The following is a 22,050-nucleotide window of genomic DNA, read 5'->3' on the forward strand; positions in this document are numbered from 1 at the left end:
CTCAGGGGGGGCTGAGCCAGACAAATGGTGGAGGGACAAGACGGGTGGGTGCAAATTTCCACTTTGTACAAATTGTGGAGCTGCAGGTGCCTCTCCTGGCACATCTGAACCCCTTGTGGCTCCGTGGGTTTGGACACGGAGGGGCTGTGGGTGTGACACTGGGAGTAAGGAGAAGAAGGGCTTTTGGGTGGGGGCTTTGTGCACTGGAAGGGGTGGGTGCTGCTTCTCTACCAAATCTCCTGGAGGTGTCTCTGAGGGGGTAGGAGAAGGGTGTAGTGTCACCCCCAGCATTTTCAGCACACCTGAACCCATGGAGGGGCTGTGGGTGTGACACTGGGAGTAAGGAGAAGAAGGGCTTTTGGGTGGGGGCTTTGTGCACTGGAAGGGGTGGGTGCTGCTTCTCTACCAAATCTCCTGGAGGTGTCTCTGAGGGGGTAGGAGAAGGGTGTAGGGTCACCCCCAGCATTTTGGAACAGCTGCCTCTTCATCCTCACTTCTTCCTCATCCCTTTTCCTTAATTTGTGGCTAAATGAATCCAGTAAAGGAGGTGGTTGCAGAGAGTGAAGGTTGCGGTAACGTATCTGCTTTCTCACGTGTTATTTCTCCTGTTCTTCTTTCGAGGGTGGACTAAAATGAGTAACTGATGTTTAAGGTGAAATTGGGGGCCAATCTGTCGATCTGGCTTGATGAGGTGTCAGGGAGCTGCTGCTTGTGCTGCTGTGCTGAAGGTGTGTGCTGAAAGCGGGGCCGGAGGAGGGATGGGCGGCTGGAGCTGAGGGAGGAGCTGCTTCCTCTGGGGGCTGGAGAAGAAGGGCTCTTCCTGAGGAGGCAGTGACAGGGGCTCCTCCAAAAAGGAGAAAAAAAAAACCAACAAAGCAAAGCCAAACCTGAGGCTAATAACCAAATGTAAGGTGAGGGGCACTGCTGCTCTGGGGGACAGGGGTGGCTTTCCCTGCTCTGGGAAGCTGTGGAGGCTGCTTCTGTCCCAGCCAGACACCCGAGTCCTCAGCCAGGCTGGGGGTGAGGGGAGAAGGGGAGTCTGGCTCAGTTCTAGGCTCATTTCCAAGAGAAACGGAGACAACTGAAATCTCCCAGAAGCATCAGACAGGCTTCAAAGGAAGGGGCATCTTCTTGGCCCGGGGAGGTGGCTCCCAAGGGCAGGAGGAGGCTGGAGGGATGGGAAGGGTCCAGCACTCTGTTGGTGCCACAGTTCCTCCTCCGCCTCTTCCCGGTGATCGTTCCCCTGACGGCCAGATAAAGGGTTCTCCTCTGAACTTGCATGTTCCTTTGGATTCGTCTTCTTAACTGAGGGCACTGGGACCTCAATATCCGGAGTCTCCAGGGTCTGACCAGTGCTGTGGTCACTGCTTTCCATTTGAGGTAATGGAATATAAAGCTCAGAGACAGATTTGTCCCTCCTCTTCCTCCCGCTCCTCCAGCTGCCCGCAGCTCCGCGTCCAACTGTGCATGTTTTAGGGGTTGGTGATGTTACCGTGTTCATTTCTATCATTTGTTGTCTTATGTACAAATACTTTTTAAAAAGAAAATGACTTCCTTTCCTTTTAAAGGATGCACTGAGGCATTAGTGTAAAAACAAAGTTAACTTGATTTAAATAAAATTCCTGTACAGAAAGCAGAGTTTCAGGGGGTCTCCTCTCACTGCTCCTAACAAGCTTTCAGCGAGGTAGAACCTGCTCTGAGATTCACAAAGCTGCTCTAAAGTAGAAGAGGTTATAATATGGGAAATAATGGTACACAGTGGTACCTGAAGAAGTTTATAGTAAAACACTGAAATTCATTAGACTGCTGCCTTTCAGTTAATACCTTACAGCTGCTGGAGGTGACAAACCCAGCCTTGGTGTCACAGCTGCTGTTGTGGGGTGGCTTCTCCTGCCCTGGGGGCTGAGAAGAGTCAGACTCACATAGTCCTGCGCTGGCACCATCCTCTGTGCAATGATGGGGTGATCCAGGACCATACACACGAGCTCCTCTGAAACAGCACCTTGATCCCACCTGCCTCGTCCTCTTTTTTCCTCCTCTCTAAAGCAAACTTGATGCAGTGAGTGACCTCTGCTGTAAAGAGATCCTTCCCAGTGGCAAGTGGCGTTTTCCACATTTCATTCTGCTCAGGCCACTTGCAGATGGATGTTCTCCTAGAAAAGATGTGAACTAAGTTAATTCTTATCCTTTCATTCTTATGAAACCCCAGGAGACTAAAGGGTAAATATCAATACTTCTATCCTAAGGGACGTCCTCTAGAGCCCTGGTGACCTGTGCAGGGGCAGGTCCTGAAAAGCCTCATTCCCAGCACAAAAACCACTCACAAGTCAGGCTCACAGTTCGAATAAAGCAGATCTATTTCAGCACCAGAACATTTTATTAAACTACACTATCAAAATCACATTGATGGCAGCAGAACATTGCTATCAGTGCATGGTTCCTGTACTCGGAGTGTATTTGTAGCATCCAGCACTCGCTGAGGAGAAGGACCCTAAGACAGAATCCTTCGTGGCTGAAGAGGCAGTAGAAAACTTCTACAAAAATGAGGGCAGTTTGGGGTTACCTGAAAAGAGATCCAGGGGAAACACTTCAAGTCAGATCAGGGAGGGTTACTATTAAAAAGTTGACTTTTAACTGGTGTTTGTAAACTTCCTCATGGGAAATATGAAGATGCTGAGGAACAGCAGTGTTTCAGCAGCATCTCCTGTCCCTGGCTGGTCCCAAGCCCACACAAATGTTGTGCACTGCTCCTTCACCTGTGAACGTGACACGCGCTCGGACACGACGGCTTGAAGTGGACGACAGTTATAAAAACCTGCTTCTTCTTCTAGAACAAACAATAAAAATAGCAGAAATACATTCTATACAGAAGTTAGAAAAAAAAAAACAAACCAACCAAACCATAACCAAACAGTTGAGTTTCAGACAAATATTAGAGTAGGTCAGGTTGAATTTATAAAGTCTCATTTCTACCATCTATGGAACTATTTCTAGGCTCCCCCAGCCCCTGCTGTGTGACGCCCTGAAGCCGCCCTCGGGCACACACAGCTCAACAGCAGCCTTTTTCCGTGAGCGTCCTCAAGAGCAGGTCACCTAAAAAGTCTTTTTTTGTGCCAAAACTTCCAAAGGGCTGCGAGCAGAGGTCTGTATGAAATAAGGCTATTTTCGGTCTTGAGGCGAAGGCTGGTTTCGGTGCTGTTTTGAGGAGAGGGAGCCCGGTGAAGCAGGTGGCTGTTGCACTGTGGAGAGATGGGGCTGTGGCAGGAGAGGGGAAGGTGAGGGCAGTTTGGATTCAGGAGAGGAGCTATGTACAGCAGCGTCTGCAGCACAGGGGGGCTCTCCAGGTCCCAGTACCACCCAGCCCGCTGGGGGTCTGCTCCAGATGGTTTGGCAGCCGGTTGGGGGGTCAGTAACACCCATCCTTCCAGGAATCATCCTCAGCAGCCTGGGCTGACTGAAGGAATCTGGGTTGAAAGACAGAAAAAAAAACCCCCAAAAAACATCACTGAGAGCTAAAAGCAGCAAAGTCCTCAGTAAATTGTCAATGTACACAGGAATCATAGAGTCATGTTGGATGGAAGGGACCTTTCAGATCACCAAATCCAACCATCAACCCAACACTGACAACCCACCCCTGACCCACGTCCCTCAGCACCACGTCTGCCCGGCTTTTGAACACCTCCAGGGATGGGGACTCCACCACTGCCCTGGGCAGCCTCTGCCAAGGCTTCACAGCCCCTTCCATGAAGAAATTTCTTCTAACATCCATCCTCAACCTCCCGTGGCACAAACTGAGGCTGTTTCCTCTTGTCCCATCACCTGTTCCTTGGGAGCAGAGACCGACCCCCCCTGGCTACCCCCTCCTTTCAGGGAGTTGGAGGGAGCACGAAGGTCTCCCCTCAGCCTCCTTTCCTTGTCTGAGGCTTTAGTTCACACTGGGCTTTTGCAACATCTGGCTTTGGACAATCTCAACATCTGCCTGCCTTGGGACAGCTGCTGCAGTCACACCTCCACAGCTCACGTGCCCCACACACCAGCAATTTTGGGCAGTTTAGAGAAATTAAGTGACTGTCACTGGGTACCTAAACAGGGACATATTTCTCCAGCTATGTTAAGTTATTAACACTGTTGTGGAGTTGCCCCACGACTAAGTCCAAGAGCAATCATCCTCTCTGCAAATGGGACTAAACACATGAAAAATCAGCAGGTGCTACGGAGAGTACTACTAAAATTAAGAGTTGAAATATTCACTTTTTGAGTATTTTTTTTAAAGTAGACACAGTTCAATTTATTGAAGGCTACAAGAGGACATTAAAAATCCACAAGTACTTATTGCTTTGTCCTACTTTTCAAACCCTTTATAAACTCCTTATGCCCCGGACAACGCCCACCTGGGGCCCTAACTAAAGACTAAGGAAGAAAAAAAACCCACCCAACTTATTTTACCAGGAGCAAAGTTCCAGCAGCACCACAGCAGGTCATCCGGGAAGATGGTATTCATAGTAAAGAGGGTTTATTAGTCCTTTGGAGGAGTTTTTCCCCTTCCAGAGAACAGATGCAGGCACCCAAGGAACGTGTGCCCTGACGTTCCTTTCCTACAGAACTAAGTTTGAGCTTACGCCTCTTCATTTCCCTGGATAATTAGTTTTGTTTTAAAAAAGCACTTGTTTTTTTTTAAACAGATGGAATACTGAACTATTGAGTGGTTTGGTCACAGATGACACAGTTAAAAGGGGGAATCTCTCCCAGAAGCTGCTGATTCCCAACCTGCCAGTTCACACAAACCCACAGAATTTAATTTTAGTGGGTTTTACAGGAATTGCAACCCTTTGCTCCTCGGCTGGGGGCAAAGTACTCAACGTCCAGGGACCTTCCCACTAAATACTACCCCTTCTTTCAGGGAAAAACCTGAAAGTTGACCAGTAGCTCTGACCCAATTCTATGCTCATCTCATATTTTAAAACCAGAGATGAATCTCACTGTACAAAAACGTGTTTCTAGTCTGTGAAATGAAGGCAGACGTTCAAATCTGCCCCACACCTACCTCTTGGATGGTGGTGTTGGCTTGTTCTTGGGCACTGAGATTCCTCCAAGAGACGCACGTGCTTTCATGGGTGGATTTTTTGCCCCAGTGCCCACGTTACTGCCCCTGGCAGCACAACTGCTGCTGGAAGAGCCGGTGCCGAGGGAAGACGCCGGTGGTTTTCGGACTCCACTCACGGGGTTTGTGTAGGTGCAGGCTTTGACAGGCTGCCTGGGCGTTAACAGAGAGTTTGTGCACGACCCTGCTTTCAGCGGCTGTCGCACAGTTAAGGGAGACTGGCCAGCACTGGAGGGATACCTGAGCTTACTGGGAGCTAGACCTAGAAATGGAACAACCAAGGAAAGAGTTGGCAACAGGATTTTAAGAACACTTCAGGATACTGGGCCTTTTGAGGGCCTTGGCAAGGAAATCACCTACAGTGGTGTGTGTAGGGGACATGGCACTGACCTCCTGAGCGTTGCTGAGTGCGTGGAATTCGACTGTTGGGCACCTGCAGGTCAGACTCCAAGCTCCGACTGCTCCGTACGGACTCCAGAGCTCGGAGGCTGGTCCTGGCCAGGTTGGGCATGCTGTGGCGCAGCTCCTCTGAAATGGAGAGCAGATTCTCTTATTTGCTGATTCTGGTAGCAATGGAGATGTGTAACGAGACAGACCAGCTCTTGAAAAACACAGGGGTTTAAAAGTAGACAGGGTGTAACTAATTCTTAGCTTCTATTAAATAACAACAGTTTTTGGAAGGGCGTGTAGCAATAGGAGGAGGGGGAAGGGTTTGACACTGAAAGAGGGGAGATGGAGCTGAGATGTGGGGAAGGACTTGTTTGGTGGGAGGGTGGTGAGAGCCTGGCCCAGGTTGCCCAGAGAAGCTGTGGCTGCCCCATCCCTGGAGGGGTTCAAGGGCAGGTTGGAGGGGGCTTGGAGCAACCTGGTGTGGTGGGAGGTGTCCCTGCCCAGGGCAGGGGGTGGCACTGGGGGGGCTTTGAGGTCCCTTCCCACCCAAACCAGTCTGTGACTATTCCATGACAATTCTTTCCATCAACTTCTACCAAAAGCTCACAAGGAGCTCACCTTCACTGTTCCCATACTTGAGCCTGTCCTGCATGGGGCTCTGCACCGACCTCCGGGGGGGACGGATGCGGGACGCCGAGGACCTGCCGTAATCGGCGGTGGAGGAAGGGGACTGACACCGGGGGGAGCTGAGCGGGGACGGGGAGTATCTGTGGGCGCTGCGGTACGACAGGGAGCAGTCATAGTCATCCTCATCCTCCAGGCTGTAGGTGTCGAACTCCTGGTCGCTGTAGGTCCCTCGTCGCAGGGAGTGAAGGGAGGCGCTGGAACTGCGACGGGACACCGAGGCAGAGCTGGAGGCACAGTCCTGACGGAGGCCTGGGGACAGGGGGGGACAGGGCTCAGTCATCCTACTTGGAAACAGAAATTCCTTACCCAGTTACAACACAAATCCAGAAGCAATGATTTTATCAGCGATTCATTTCAACTTGGACAAGAAGTTAATAACTCTCTTTATTGAAGACACTCACAGCTTATGGAATCTCTGAACTCTCTTTTAGGAAGGAATTTTTCACCGAAAGAGTGGTCGGGCGTTGGAACAGGCTGCCCAGGGAGGGGGTGGAGTCCCCATCCCTGGATGTGTTTAAGGGCCGTTTAGATGCAGTGCTGAGGGACATGGTGTAGGGGAGGACTTTGTAGAGTAGGGGAGATGGTTGGACTCGATGATCCCAAGGGTCTCTTCCAACCTCAATGATTCTATGATTCTATTCTATGACTCTAACTGGAACAGTGTCACCCACATCAGTACTGTTTAATTAGAGCAAAGAGTTAATATTCCAATTGACCTGAATTACTCCTCACGTCCCATACACAAGGAGCTGTAAGGTATTTTTGAATATCAAGGGGGGCTTACGTATTTAACAAAGCGGGGTTTTGAATAGTACTTTCAAGATGATGCTCTGCTTTAAGAAGTGTAACCTGGAGAATGTTACACAACTGCTTGGGTCTGCAGATTTTTGAAGGAAGCCCCTGCAAACCACAAACATTTCTAATGATCTATTAAATTATTTTCCTGCTGGGGAAAGGGGAAGAGAAGAATGGTTGGAACCCATCTACATTCCTCTACAATTCAAAAACCATCACACAAAGGAGATGGGTGCCACCTACTTTCTTCCTGAAGGCGTGCCATCACCTGGACATCCGTCAGGTCCTGGAGTTTATAGCCCATGGAGATGGAGTCGTCGGAGGTGCTGAGCTCGCTGTCCACCGACGACTGGGAGCTCAGCGCAGAGTGCATGCTCAGGTAACCTTGGGGGGGAAGAGGAGGAACATAAACAGCACTCAGACATCCAGGCACAACCCAAGAACGAGCAGCATCTATTCCAGTAATAAAATCAGTTGTGAAGTGGAAATGTGGTTGCTAGAAATAATCGAGTTAGAAATTACTTGAGAACACGATGCTCAGTATTTTAACCCGGAGTTTTCAGGAGGCAGAGGGTATTTGTGTGTGGGGAGAAAACTGTGGATTTCTGTCCAGAAGGTGGCAAAGGGATGCCTGGTAATTTTGAGCTTAAAAACATACTTTTAAAGATCGGTATTATTTCTGCCTAGTTTGATATAGGGATAACTATTGACCTAGATATTAAGCAAAGTTACACCAAGTGCTCTTGGGGTGCTGGTGAGCAGCCAGAGGAACAAAAGGGTCCAAATGGCTTTCTGAGTAAAGAACTGCAAAAATCAGCCACGCAACCTGCTTATGCAAAGTAGCATTTGCACTAGAAACCTCCTACCCATTCCTGAGCTTTATCCACCTTTTTTTTTTTCCCCTCTCATCATAAACCAAACTCTCTCTCCCAGATTATCATACAGCAGGGCATAAAAAACAAACTGGAAGGATCTTTCCACCAGGGAAGTCTTCCCATATGATGTCAGGCATTAGGAACAAATAATCTTCCTTTTGAATAATAATAATAAAAATAAAAGTATCATAATAATCATCACTAAATGTGAACTTTTACGTGTTAGTACTTTTTCTCAGTAAAGCAAGTCAGTATTTCCCATGGCACGAGTACTCCTACTTGCTCCTGAAATAGGGAACAGGCCGTGTGGCCCTGGGACTACACTGGTACCTGTCATTTAAATGTGGGAGGCTTTTAGTGGCCCCCCGAAGAAATGTGGTGTCACAACTGCCTTGGGCTCCCTCTCCCTGGCACCTGGGGTGAGTGTTGCTGCAGGAGGCTGAGCAGCACCTCGCAGAGAGGGGATCTCCATCTGCAGGGGGAGGCAGATGCAGGCAACAACCAGAGAATTTTGGTACCGTTCCCTCAACCTTCCCTTTGGCTGAGGGCAGCATCTTTGAGAGACAGCACACAATGCTGGGCATCTCCTTTCATATCATGTAACTACCATACTGCTTTGTGTTAAAAAATGCACAAACAAAAAACCAAAAACCACACCACCAAAAAAATAATAATAAACCCAAACCAAAAACCCCATTGATTGAAAAATTTTTGGAAACACAGAAGGATTAGTGAACGTGAAACCTCTGCACGGCAAACACGCTTATCTGTGCCTCCTGTTACAAAATACCTTCACATCCTCCTAGCATAATTAACCATTTAAGACCGTATAACACAAAGCTATTTCAGGACAGAGTACATCATTACCTTAAAGTAATTCCAAGGATTGCAATTAGTACTATATAGATTTAGACCCACCAAAAAAGAAAATTAAAAGCCACAGTCTGACAGAAGATCAGACAAAGCCAGTAGATACACAAGAGCCTGAGAGCACTTAACACCACTTGCAGCTAGAGCAGGCTTAACACACACAAATCCTGCCCAGCAGGGATCCCAGATCATCACTGAAATAAAAAGCAACAAGTAGCTGTAGCACACCGGCCAACAAATCAAGAATTTAAGTCGTCCTCCAAAGCATCGCTGCGATGTCGTTCACCACTGACTTCTACTTGAGCTCACACAGTTTTGCCTGCTGCATTCTAAGAAGTCTTGAAGGCTGTTCACTTATGGAGTAATTCTCAACAATGACATCAAAAATAAACATTCTGCCTGTTCTCGGGGAAAAAAAAAAACAACAAACAACCCATTGCTGAGCAACCCTTTCCAACAAGGGTTAATTCCGACCAGGCAGGAAAAAGCAGCAGGTTCCCAATGTTATTTCTTCAACCAGTTTTGAAGAGCAGTGACTGATGACACAGAAAACACAAGTTTGAAGTCCAGGCGTAAAACAAACTTCTTACGTGGACATTGAGCAAAATAATTTGTACCAATAAGCCTCAAATTCCCATCTGAGAAAGCACAAAGTGGTACCAGTCCCAAGATGCTGACACAGCACAGTGAGAGAAGTGTGACTGTAGTACCAGGGGTTTGTGTGTGTTACACAAATACACACCCCACCTCAAGCTACTCCAGCTCCAGAGCTGCAGGGCTGTGTAAAAAATCCCTTCTGGTGTCAGGAAAAGAGGTTGGAAGCAGTTGAAATAAATAAAGCCAACATGAGAGTAGGGATTGCACCTGCAGGACGCAGTATAACGAACAAGCAGAGGTTTCCTGCTGTAACTAACACCTTCTCTAACACTAAAAGCTGTATTTTTAATGCAGCTGTATCTTGAATACAGCTTTTTAAAAAGCAAAGTTCCCAGTTCAATGTGCGTGTTCAGTTTGGTTGGTGCATTTCAAATCGCAGGTCTGTTTAGAAACAGTCAAGGAGAGGAAGAAAAACATTTACATCCTTTCCTCAGTAAAAACTGTTGTGGTTCAACACTGCAAGATGAGCTTGTTTTGGTTTTCACGATAGAAACTTCAAAATATTCCACATCTGGATTCTGTAAAAGGGGTTTTGTTTAGATTTTAAAGGAAGTTACTGTTACACATTCTTCATTTGAACTGCAGTGAAGCTCCATTTTTCTTAGAAATAACATTAGATTCAAGTCAATCAAGTTGACAGTGAACTTTAAACTCACGTTAGCACTTAAACGAGTCACACAGGAAGAGCCACCAAGAGCTGAGTGAACTCTCCCACCTAATCCTACACAGACCTGGCCTTTTATTCGCTCCCCTTGACAGCCTCAGCAGATTTCAGAGTGAACCAAGGCGTCCAGAGCTTCTCCAGACACTTTGGTTTTACACCTCAGTCACTGCTCCTGTGTGAGAAGGTGGGGAGCCACCTGAACTGCCCACCAGCCTCATACTAAAATCAAGAAATTGATTTTGAGATTTTCCTCCTGCAGAATTCAGCTTGCAAAAACCAATCAGTCCTACAAACCTCCTTTGGTTTGCAAAACAGAGATAAGCGTTAATTTCTATTTACAGCAGAAAAGCAGCAGATCTCACAAGCACACCTGCAGCTGGGAAAACATCCACAGGCAACACTTTCTTTCTTAAAAAAAAATAAAGGGTTCATTTAACATCAAGTTTCAAGTCAGAAACTGTTAGACATGCTTTATGTTTTTAAACACGCGCATTAGGATATAGCAATTTCCACAAAACCCAAACAGATCAAGGCAGACTCCTTTAATAATGAAGCCAAGGGGCTTTATTTGTGTTGGGAAAGTGAGCACGAACTGCACCAAGGAGAATGGAAGGTGCTGAGGGAGCCCATGTGGAGTCCTTGGGCAGGGGCAGATTTAAATGCCCAAACCAGATTTGAGGCCAAGGCCTTTAGGAGAAGCTTCGTTATCAAACCTGCAAACACAGGCTCTGAACAAGACATTTGTGGAAGTTGCCTCCAATGTAGGAAATCTTACTCCAAACACATGAAGTCTGATGGAAAGTTTTTGTTATTTCGTGTTTAGCTGCCCCCTTGGCCAATTTAAAGGCTCATTCTGGAGACTACACCTTTTATCTTAAAGCACAAGGCTTCTTTCTGTTTTGTACATTAATCAGTATTTTCTAAAGAGACTTCACAAACTCTCAAGCCAGAAAACTGAATCCAAGTAACTTTATAAAGTGAAAACCTACAGTCTGTAACGTTACTCAAGAGCAATATTTTCGTTGCCCCAACAGCTGGTTTCTATTTTAAGTCACTTAAAATTAGTACAATTTATAAATATAGAGAGAGAAAGCTATAAAAACGAAAACATGAAATAACTATAAGGCATTTAGAATGCAAGGAGGTTTTCTCCCATGTAACAGATGAAACCTGGGTGAGTAAACGAGCAAATTAAAAGGAGAAAACCCCACGGCTGGACTTGCGTCTCTTGACAACTTTTCCCTGTGTCAATTAGTAATTAATTCTCCTTGCATTTTAAACGCTGGAGGTTTCACTGCTCTACTGCCACGCCATACCTGAGCTGCCACAGGTTAGTAGTGCTTTGTTAGTCGATTTGAGATGCCCGGGAGAGTTTAGTGCATTGCTACAGGAGCCTGTCTCTGTATTCAAATTATGGGCGCTCGGTGAGGCCAAGGGACTGCAATACAGGTTTTTCCATCTACTGGCTAGAAGGGAAAAAAATACAAAAAAGCCATCAAGGTTAGCAAATTATTTTTAAAAACAAAGAGCATAAGATAAAGAAAGGCATCAGGTCAAACAAGATTAAAAATATTGTAAGAGGTATATTTCCAATAAGACATCCCGAGGGTGTCAGTTACACGCTGCAGGAAGCCAAGCAGCGCCTGTTCCCTCCCTTGCTCTCCCCTTTAATTTCTTTTGTCACTTCTGAAGAATTCCAAGAGTAACTGCTGACAAACTGGGCTTTAAAGAAGCCATGTGTTTCGGAAAGTTTCAGATGACTGCTTTCATAAATATCTGTCACTTCTACACCCCATCTTCACTTTAAAGAACTCTGTTGACCTTTATGTTTACAGGTGTTATTTTGAATTTTTAACGATGGAATCAAACCAGCATTAAATCACAAAAGCTCTGCCTTTAGATTTAAAAGAGAGCAAATTAATACAAAAACCAACCATTCTGAAATATTTATTCAACACAGACTCACATAGGAGTTAGTGAAACAATCAAAAAGAAGCCAGGTAGCAAAACTTAGTGCATCAACGCTCACTGAAGCTGGAAATATGCAGCTACAACACTAAGAAAATAATGAAGATTCACTACATAAGTGTTCTTTAGTTACAAAGGAGTGATAGAGTACGAGTAAAGCCTGACACATTTCAGAAAACAGAGAGTTAATCAAATGAACCTTCATTCAGATTTTCAGGCACAGAGGGTTTATAGAAATAGATGAAGTTTGTTCTCAAACAACATTCAGTTATCTCAAATCAGGAATTTCAAGGCTAAACGCAAAATAAGCCTGATTACAAGCGGTGCCAAAACACTGTTAGTATGTAAACTTAAAAAAAAAAAAAAAAGCCCAAACCAACCCAAACCAGTGGCCTCTCAGAGGTCAGATCACTGGTCAAGCTCCAGTCACAATTACTGCGTTCCCAGAGAAGACAAAGAGCTGATTCAAACCCCGGGTGGCCAACAACTTCTGTACCAAACCAGGGCTTGTGTTCTCAGCAGTTAAGCACATCCCTGAACTTCCAAAACACTAATTCCCTCAGGAACTTCCCTTTTTCCAACACTGCAGACAGATGAGTTTGCAGCACGTGCTGCTCTGCAACGCTCTGCAGTGCTGAGCTGCCACAAGAAAATAATGAAACCAGTCATCCCTCCAGCTGCAGGGAGAATCCCAGCTGCCTGCCTAGGGAAGCTGGATGATCTGGAAAGCTGTACAATACAGAAAAGGGTTATTTATTCTCTTCAAACTCCTCAGTGCCTTGGCTATCAGCAATTCAGGCCAGGACTCACACATTTTCCATACAAACCTGGAGTGCGTTTGAAAAGACAAAGGTAGGACAGGCATCAGGGGGTACTACAGATACTCTGAGACAGAATAACCTTCTCGTTTTGGAATGAAGTAAATAAAGCATCTATTCTATCAGCTGTTTTATCAGTCCAAGGCTAACAGGGGACTGAGCCTGAGATAGGAAAATAGACCCCACAAAGCTATGACCCCAGAATGCTGCCGATGCTGGTGGTACCTGGGTACTGAACAGAAGCCTCTGTAGAGTTTTCCTTTGGGGCAGGGTGAGTAAGAGATGCCCCCCCCGTGGTTAAACAACACGGCTGAAAGCCACCATGAAGCACTTTTTTAGGGGATGATAAAACTGGAAGAAAAACTAGGTTTCCGAGTGACAACGTTTCTTCAAATGACAGATTTTAATGGTTCATTACTGTAAGCTCTGAGCATCAGACAACTATTTTACCCAGGTACTAATGCTGATGGTAAGATCGGGTCTGAATAACCACCATTAGAACCACTCTGCAACACCAGACCTTCCTATATAGAAAGAGGCTGCAATGATAGTTTCACGTGATTCTCTCCCCTGCTCCCCAGAAGCACATTTTTTCCTCTACATATTTTTACATTAAAGATGTTCAAATATTTAAAGCAAAAAAATAATGAAGAGGCTGAAAACACTAAAATATATTGTAGCATAAACCAAAAGCAGGGAGGTTCTTATGCAATGCCAACCACGGCTGGGCAAGGAGGCACCAAGGGCACACCTGAAGCGCTCTCTCTGCAGATGCCCCCCCCAACAGCAACCCCAAACCTCCCTCCCCTTCGCCTTACACCTCTCAATAACTAAAGCACCCAGGGGGAAATGACAGGCACTTAGAGTTTAATTACCTTGATCGAGTCTGTTCAGGAGGGTCCGGCAGGCGGCCTCTGTCTCGGGACTGGGGTTACCCAGCACCTCGCGGCACCATTTCAGGGGTGAGTCTGTTTTCTGATCAGCAGAAGATTTTCTTGGGGACACATAGAGCCTTTGCAGGGATTGAAAGGAGACAGTAAAAAATGCTCATTAACTCAGCACACAGACATAGAAGGAGCAGTTAGGTTGACGGTTGGACAAGATGATCTTTAAGGTCCCTTCCAACCTAGAAGATTCTGTGATTCACTAAAGTGTCCCTAACAGTAAGCAATAGAAAAGCTATTCAAATTAAAAACAGGGGAAAAAGTTTTCTTTTTAATGTAATGTTAGGTAAGTTCTCCCACTAAAGTGTCCCTAACAGTAAGCAAAAGAAAAGCTATTCAAATTAAAAACAGGGGAAAAAAATTGAAGTTTTCTTTTTAATGTAATGTCAGGTAAGTTCTCCCAAAGCTTAAATTTTTCACAGTTCCAATACACCTAGCATTGTTTTGTATATACATACGGGATTAGCCTTACCTACAGACAGACTTAATCACCTTATAGTCTTGGAGTATTTACAACTGATCCTGTGTAAAGTAGCATCTCTCAGGAAAGGCTCACAGGTACGTATAACAGCTGGATTGAAAAGCAACTCAGGAATTTTACTTACGTATCTCACATTCACGTTTTTAAGTCAAAAAATCCCAACAGACAAAAAGGTACCATATATTTTTTAACATATAAATATCAACACACTTAAAACTTTTGTAAGGGAAAAGTCAGTGTTGTGTAGATACAAAAGTCCAACAGTTTTTAATTCTTGCTTGTCAGCTGGGGAAGAAGACCCTCAGGCAGAGGCCACCGGGACCTCAGTCAATTGTTCCCAGGAACAGAAACAAGAAGCGTGGTCATTAATGGAATCTGCCCACAGAGACAACAGAATCACAGACTGGTTTGGGTGGGAAGGGACCTTAAAGCCCCCCCAGTGCCACCCCCTGCCCTGGGCAGGGACACCTCCCACCAGACCAGGTTGCTCCAAGCCCCCTCCAACCTGCCCTTGAACCCCTCCAGGGATGGGGCAGCCACAGCTTCTCTGGGCAACCTGGGCCAGGCTCTCACCACCCTCACACCAAACAAGTTCTTCCCCACATCTCATCTGCACCTCCCCTCTTTCAGTGCAAAATCCAGTATTTGAGCATAAAGCAACGATGGGGATGGTTTTATATTTCCAAGGGATGTCTGGACATGCTTCAGTTGCCTCCTAATCTCTCTTCTAGCAATAACTTCTGACACACCTGCAGTGAGACACACCAAGCCTTTCTGCTCCAGTTCCCCATCCTCAGACACCTCACATTCCCTTCACAAAATACTCCTTTCCCCAACAGAGCTAATATATATCATCAGATATTTTAGTAATCAACCTGTTAATTTCTGATAACCTCTCATGTTTAGGAGATACAGAAACATACTATGGGACTCATGTCGGGTGTCCATCCAGGAAAGCAAGAATTGGCTAAAATAAAAGATATGAACAGCTGGGATATTTAAAATACAACGGAATCAGACCTATTACCCTGTCTCTGATCTGTATCCAGGTAAGAATAAGCAGAGACCTACAAGGCACCAGGTGAAGAACCACCTCCACCCACGTGTGACGAAGCTCTTACCTCCTATTTACTGTTGATACTGCCTGGTTCTTGGGGCTGGGACACAGGCAAAAGGTAATTATTATTCTCTTCTGCCTCTTGACATGCCTCTCATGACTTCATAGATCTTAATAATACTCCTGCCCCCAGCCAGACCCATCGTTTTCAGGGAGTCAAGATTCAGTCTTTTTAGTCATGTCTCAGACAGAAGCTTTTTCATACAAAGCTTTACACAAAAAACACATGCAAATAAAAAAAACCACAAATCCCAAAAGCTAATATGCTATTGAGAAAATAAACACTGAGAAACATAAACACAAACACTCCTGAAAGTGCAATGTTATCTTTTCTGAAAGACCCCACAAGCACATCTTGCTGCATCTCTGCACGGATAAATGAGCATTACATCCACTCAGATCCAATAAAACAGAGAAAGCAAAGTGCTCTCTCTCTGGATTTATTTTACAGTTCAGACCCAAAAAGCAGCAAAAAAACCCTCAAACAAAAAAGAGGCCAACAGCCTCCTCAGGGCAGGTCACGCTGTTCTTCACATATTTTAGGTTAAAGGAGAAACTCCTGCTCCACTTCAGGAAGGAGTTGTTCTGCCCAGCTCCTTCCACGCTTCTAATCGTGTTTCTACCCAGAATTATCAGCCGAAAATGAGAACACTTGTGTGATTGCTAGAGCTGTTCCCACATGGGCAGAGCTGCCTGTGCCCAGGCTGTCCCCATCCTCTCCACTCTGCCAGAGGACCCTCATTTTTCAGCTGACAAGTCTCTTGGCAAGAGAAGGTCTCACTTATAATTTCACTAAACTCAATTAAGTAAGCACAACCCAATTTTTCAGAGCACTGTCAGGCAACTTACGAAGTAGAGAATTCTGGTCTGATTTCCCAGCATCAGGTTTACTATTTTCCTTTTTAGGTAGCTCTGGGGACAGGGTCAATATATTTATCCAGCAAACTTCCCAAAATACGCTGGCGTAGCTCGTTCTCCAGGAGCACTGCACACCATCAGCTGATAAAGTAAAAGCACCAGCCCCGCAAACAGAAGTGAATATTTTTCTGGACACAATATTAAGAACCAAAAGTCCCTTTTTACCAGAGCCACCCCCCCAGCCAATGTCACCCTCCATTAGCCACCGTGGCAACCGAGGCCAGGCTGCAAGAGGCTTTCTCCAGAAGAGGTCTTCCCGAGCAGCCAAACTCACTCTGTTTAAAAAAATACACAGAGTTTTATTTCTGGTAGTTTCATCCTCAGCGGCTGTTTGATTTGTCAGGTTAATTTAATCCAATCAGCACTGGAAAAAATGAAGCTGGGCACAGCACTGAGTGTGTGCTGGGCTGCTGGTTCATGAGTTGGCCAAAGGCTGTTGGGTCTAAGGAGCCCCAGCCAGGGAGAGTGTGGTACCTTCCATCCTGCTCCCACAGCACAGCAGCCGGGGGGGGACACCCGCGCTCTTCAGACAGCAAAAGGCCCGGCTTTGAATGTTTCCTTTTGTCAGATCACAAATGGAAATGAAGAAGTTATTTAGATAGTTACAAGGGCCTAATGCAAAATTCAGAAAGTCAACATTTGGGTATATATTCTCAATGTGATGTCTTGGGGTTTTGCTGCATAACTTATTAAATATGAATGAGATTTTCTTCAGCTTCTGTGAGGAAACCCTTAGATAAAGCCTCTTCAGTTCCCACTTACAAGTCTCCGTCTTTCACTCTCCCCTATAAAGTATTTTACGAAATGCACCTCTGTTAAGAGCCAAGCAGTTTTAGTTGTGCAACAACCACAAGATGAGATTTTTCTGCCATTAAGAATGGAGGCACTCAAAAAGAAATCTGGGGGGTTCTTTGCACTTTATTCTGACACATTCCACCGCACTAGAAGCAGAGCATCTTCTGGAAATACTATTTTTCTTTTGGGGTCAATGTGACAGGAGGATTTATGGGCATTAACAACCACTATTGTTTGATTTCAAAAACACTGCTTTCAATAAAAAAAAAAGCCAAGAATCTAGAAAATACTCCGACAACTTCCTCAACTTGCACACTCTGCTGGGAAAATACAAAAAGCATCTTCAACAATTAACTAACACATCAGGTAAGTTCTCAGAGTGTAAGCCAGCACTGCCTGAGAATTTAAGATCCTAATCACATAGAATATTTGCACTAGTAAATCTATAGATCACAAGAGCAGAATTCAGGCTGCAGGAAGCTCTAGAACTTGCCCATTAGTAAATTAAAGTGAAAGTGAAATGAAGCTCAGCTTTAACGACACGTGCTGGGTCTCCCAGAGCACTCAGCACCAGCCACAGATATCTGAGTTGCCTACATCAGCACAGGGAGAAAGAGACCTGAGGCAGCTAAATATGTTTAGAACAATTTAGGTTTATAAGATATGCCTCCATAAAATGCTAAGGCAGCAGCTAAATTCTTCTATAAAGCATGTATTTCAAACAGGTAACGCGTTCATTTTCCTCTCCTTTGGATATCAGACTTCAGAGAGTTGATTTTTTCAGATTTATTACTGATAAAGTTTAAGGCTTTTCACTTCTGCTATTTCTTTATCTCTCTGTTTCACCCAATGACATATTAATAAGAATGTTTTATAGTTCAGAGGGGGCTGGAATCTGAATCACTTCATAATTCCAAGTCAAAATTCTCTCTCCAGAGTCTTACCAGGAAAAATAACTGACAATTGGCAAAACACCAAACAAGTAGCAAGAGAACGCGCTAACAAGAGGCTGAGCACAAATCACTGCAGGAAGAACAATAAACTAAAGGCACTGAAAACCACAACGTCATTCTTCTGTCCGGGGAGCACCGAGGAAGGAGGAACCCTGGGGCAGACAAACCAGGCCATGCTCTTGTTGGTTCCCTTCTGCAGGGACAACAGCCTCTGCACTGTGCTGGAGGGAACTGGGGACCAGTAACAAGTCTAAGTGAAGCACCAGGCTGAGCTCAACAGCACCAAAGTTACCTCTCACTCCATTGGGTCTCCGGGACATTCACAATTTTGGGTAGCTATTTGAGAAAGTGACTGAAGAAAGCATGTCCACGGATGGACACCAAGGAGGGACAGAGTCACAGCTGCTGCAGGGGACACCTCACCTCACGTTTCACAGGAGTTCAGGCATCACAACCTCCGTTTTCAGGTTGCGCTGTTAAAATTCATCAATTCACCAGTAAAAGGAAAAAACAAAGTCACTGGGAGTTTCCTGGAAATTGCCAAAAATCGTGAGTATCAAAGTACAGGATACACATGTTCCATTGTTAGCTACAGGGTTTTTTCCTAAAATATATAATATTTTTAAAAGGACTGCAAACGTAACAATACAGTAAGCTATTTGCTTTGATAATACACCTCTTGAGGTATTTATGCACCTTCCACCACAGTAGTTCAAACTTCCCCCTCATCAGCAAGGCCACCTTCTTAAAGTTGATCCTAAATCCATATAACATTAAGGGGTTTGTTTTGTTTTTAAAGCCCATGACCGCTGTTTTCTGGTTATTGCTGATAGGAACGCACGAATATCTGCACGGACAGTATGGGGGACACGTGCTTATGAGGAGAATTTAGGATATCTGGGAATGAGCACAGCCAGGCACCCGGGACTGTATGTACATCACTCCTTTCCCACTCTGTCTGACTGAGGAGCTCCGGAACAAGAACTTCACAAAAACAGCTTCTTGTTTTACCAGTTTTGTTTGACAAGAGTGAAACAAAACAAAAGGAAGCAACGCAACATGATCAAAGGTAATTTATGGGAACAGAACTTGCACAAGAGCTCTGCAATAACCACCTGGATCTGAGCTCCTTGGGGCACCTTTTTTTAATCTTATCAGCCCATATTAACCAAATCTGATAAGAAAATAGAGCTATCAAAACCATGAAGATCCTACAAGGTCTGGCGAGAAGGGTCCCTGATAAATATCAATGACCTGAATTGGCCACCAACTCAAGGCAAGGTTAATAATCTGAGCCCCTGGGTGCAGAATCTCTCCCGATTGCACTGGACATTATTCCCTGCCCGAGTAAATCTCAGACTCCGTCTGGTTTCTTTACCAAGTCAATACAGTCTGAAGGACCTCTCATGTCACACGAGTATAAAACTGGCTGTTTTCATTAACATGGAAATCATAAAAATAAAGCCCGTCTTCCAAACTCAACTTGTTAACTATTTTTACTTATTTATTTTTAATAAATCTGCACAAAATGCTGCTTAGGTACCCTAAAGAGCTGCTGTGATCAAGTCAGAGACAGTATTTGGGCTTTAAAAGGAAGCTTGCAAACAAAACAAACAAACAAAAAAATCACAACTGGCTGTAGAAGTTAAAACCAAATGAGAAGTCACTTGTACCACCTGCAGCAGGGGAGGTGGGGGAGTGACCTTCCTGAATGCCCAGGAAAACAACGTGTAAGAAGAAAGTAAATTTTGAAGAACACATCTAACTTTATACATTCTTTTTCCAAAACTGACTAATGCTGAAAATCAGTCTTCCCTCATTTGTCATCTCAAAAATGTTTTTCCCTATTTTTAATATAAGCTTAAATTTCAATGTGAGCTGATGGCATTATGTTATTGAGCCCCATTCCATTAATAAACAAATTTCACCTTCACTTACAATGGCTAATGAATTTTTAGAGAGCAAGACTTGTTTTGTGTTCAGCAACCCTTCTGCAATGCTGTCTTTGCTGCTGGATTCATCTCCAGCTACGCTCCTTTGAACCACAATGTGCAGATCCCCAAGGCTATCCTACAAACTCTTAAAATTAACAGCTCCAGGTAAAACCTCAAGTCCCAGCTACTGCAGGAGCTGGAATCAGCCCCGAACTTTACCCAGCTTTGGAAGGGCAAGGGAAATTAATCTGCTGATTTATAAAAGGAGTTCTGAACAAGGCTGCGGGTGGAAAGTGCTACAAAGAAAGGTCAGTTAAGGATTACATCATTGATCTGTTTCAGTTCATGTCTCCAAACAAAAGAAACAGGTTAAACTGCAACGGAACAGTTCTCAGGGAATGGAAGTGATTTGTCTTCTTAGATACAAGCAAAAGCCCCGAATTCCAGATGGTCTGAGGCCTCGGTTTGTGTTTTACAAAATTCTTATTTAAATACAGTATTTGGCAGTTCTGTACAAAGCTTAAGAACATTCATTCATCTGTGTGCATTATACATAAGCAACCTAACAGGGAAAGGAAGGCTTTGTGTCCTTGCTACAGCAGTGTCAGGAAGAAAAGGGGAAAGAGGAGCCTTGTAGTTAAACTGATTTTTTTTTTAAAATAATGCTCTAGAATAATGGTCTTAAAAATATGAGCAGCCAATAATGGGAACTGCATTCTTGCTGCTAAAAATCAGAGCACGGGATGGAAATCACTTTATACCCTTAAAAATTATTGCACAACTAAACCCAGAAACTCCCAACCCCAGCAGCGTAAGCTCCATATATTACTAAACTTTTGCCATACATACCAGCTATTTTCTTCTTCATTGCAATTTTCAAGTTCCAACACTTTCACTTCATCCAGATCGGCGCTATTCCAAAGATTTTCTAGATCTCCACATTTGGCATTGGGATTTTGTTCGTTTATTGGCACTGAGGAGTCGATACCTGCAATGACCAAGCCTCCCATCAGCTCCGTATCCGTACATGAAGAAGGTCTAACGCCACCATCGCTCTCCGTTTCCACCTCACACGTGTCAGAAGACACCTCCTCGGTGGCACTGTTGCAGCTACACTGCATTTGGGCATCTCTGTCTTTTTTTAAGCAGTTGTTCTCTCCTTCCTCTTTTCTTATTTTGCTTAACTGGTTGTGCAGATCTGCCATTATTTGCAACTCCTGCTTCTCGCTTATGACATTGATGCTGTTATTAATTTCCATTCCGTTAAGGCCGGAGCCGTGGTTATCCACAGCAGCACGGAGCTCGCTCTGCGTGTGTGTCCCCAGCACGCTCCTGCTGCTCTTCATCCTCGAGTGCTGGTTCTGGATCTCCAGCCTCCTCACCAGCTCCCGCAGCTTCCGCACCTCCTCCAGCTCCGGCCCGACCTCCTGGGCCGCCGGCTCGGGCTCCGGGCCCATGGCAGAGCTCTGCGGCGAGTCTCGTCCTAGGTCAGGCTCCAGGGCATGATCCTGCTGGATGACCGGGGCGTTCCCAGGCACTACCATCATCCAGAACGCACACTTTCACTGTAAGACAGGGAAAAAAACCAAACAAGCGCATAAAACCTCCACAAAGACACACATTACACTGTAGAGAGGTTGGTGCTGGTCTCTTCTCACAGGTAATTAGTGACAGAACGAGAGGGAACGGCTTCAAGCTCCAACAGGGGAGGTTTAGATTGAACATTAGGAAGGAATTTTTCACTGAAAGAGTGGTCGGGCATTGGAACAGGCTGCCCAGGGAGGGGGTGGAGTCCCCATCCCTGGCTGTGTTTAAGGGCCGTTTAGATGCAGTGCTGAGGGACATGGTGTAGGGGAGGACTTTGTAGAGTAGGGGAGATGGTTGGACTCGATGATCCCAAGGGTCTCTTCCAACCTCAATGATTCTATGATTCTATGATTCTTTTAAGCAAACTGGAATTAAACGCCAAAAATTCTGACTTCCATCAGCATAAACTACCCCGGGGTACAATGCGGCCGAATTTAATCAAAATCTACTGGAAAAGAGCAACTGAAATTAACACAAAACATTTCAACAAACACAA

At 45.1% G+C, this 22,050-nt stretch overlaps 1 protein-coding gene across 3 annotated transcripts; it reads right to left on the bottom strand.

The window, feature by feature from the left end:
• Positions 1-1,771: 1,771 nt before the first annotated feature.
• On the bottom strand, positions 1,772-21,529 carry LOC106896215 (SLAIN motif-containing protein-like). 3 transcript variants are annotated; one of them, XM_014956009.1, is made up of 8 exons: positions 20,817-21,529; positions 13,701-13,837; positions 11,356-11,505; positions 7,217-7,357; positions 6,110-6,427; positions 5,492-5,629; positions 5,045-5,363; positions 1,772-3,464 (listed from the first exon to the last, which is right to left on the bottom strand). In XM_014956009.1, exons 1-8 carry the CDS (start codon positions 21,512-21,514, stop codon positions 3,407-3,409), a joined length of 1,959 nt encoding a protein of 652 aa, XP_014811495.1. In that variant the 5' UTR covers positions 21,515-21,529; the 3' UTR covers positions 1,772-3,406. The 3 variants fall into 3 exon arrangements, with proteins under 3 accessions (XP_014811495.1, XP_014811496.1, XP_014811497.1); XM_014956010.1 differs by lacking the exon at positions 11,356-11,505 and having other exon boundaries at positions 1,773-3,464; XM_014956011.1 differs by lacking the exons at positions 1,772-3,464; positions 11,356-11,505 and having other exon boundaries at positions 5,041-5,363.
• Between the last annotated feature and the right edge of the window lie 521 nt (positions 21,530-22,050).

Source organism: Calidris pugnax, unplaced genomic scaffold (assembly GCF_001431845.1).
Source record: "Calidris pugnax isolate Ruff unplaced genomic scaffold, ASM143184v1 scaffold281, whole genome shotgun sequence".
Taxonomy (NCBI): Eukaryota; Metazoa; Chordata; class Aves; order Charadriiformes; family Scolopacidae; genus Calidris; species Calidris pugnax.

Excerpts from the sequence above, each read along its gene's own strand:
- LOC106896215 (XM_014956009.1), bottom strand. The coding sequence starts at position 21,514 with ATGATGGTAGTGCCTGGGAACGCCCCGGTCATCCAGCAGGATCATGCC. Across the intron at positions 11,506-13,700 it reads CCTGAACAGACTCGATCAAG|CCAGTAGATGGAAAAACCTG; the intron begins GTAATTAAACTC and ends TTTCCCTTCTAG. Across the intron at positions 5,364-5,491 it reads CACTCAGCAACGCTCAGGAG|GTCTAGCTCCCAGTAAGCTC; the intron begins GTCAGTGCCATG and ends TTCCATTTCTAG.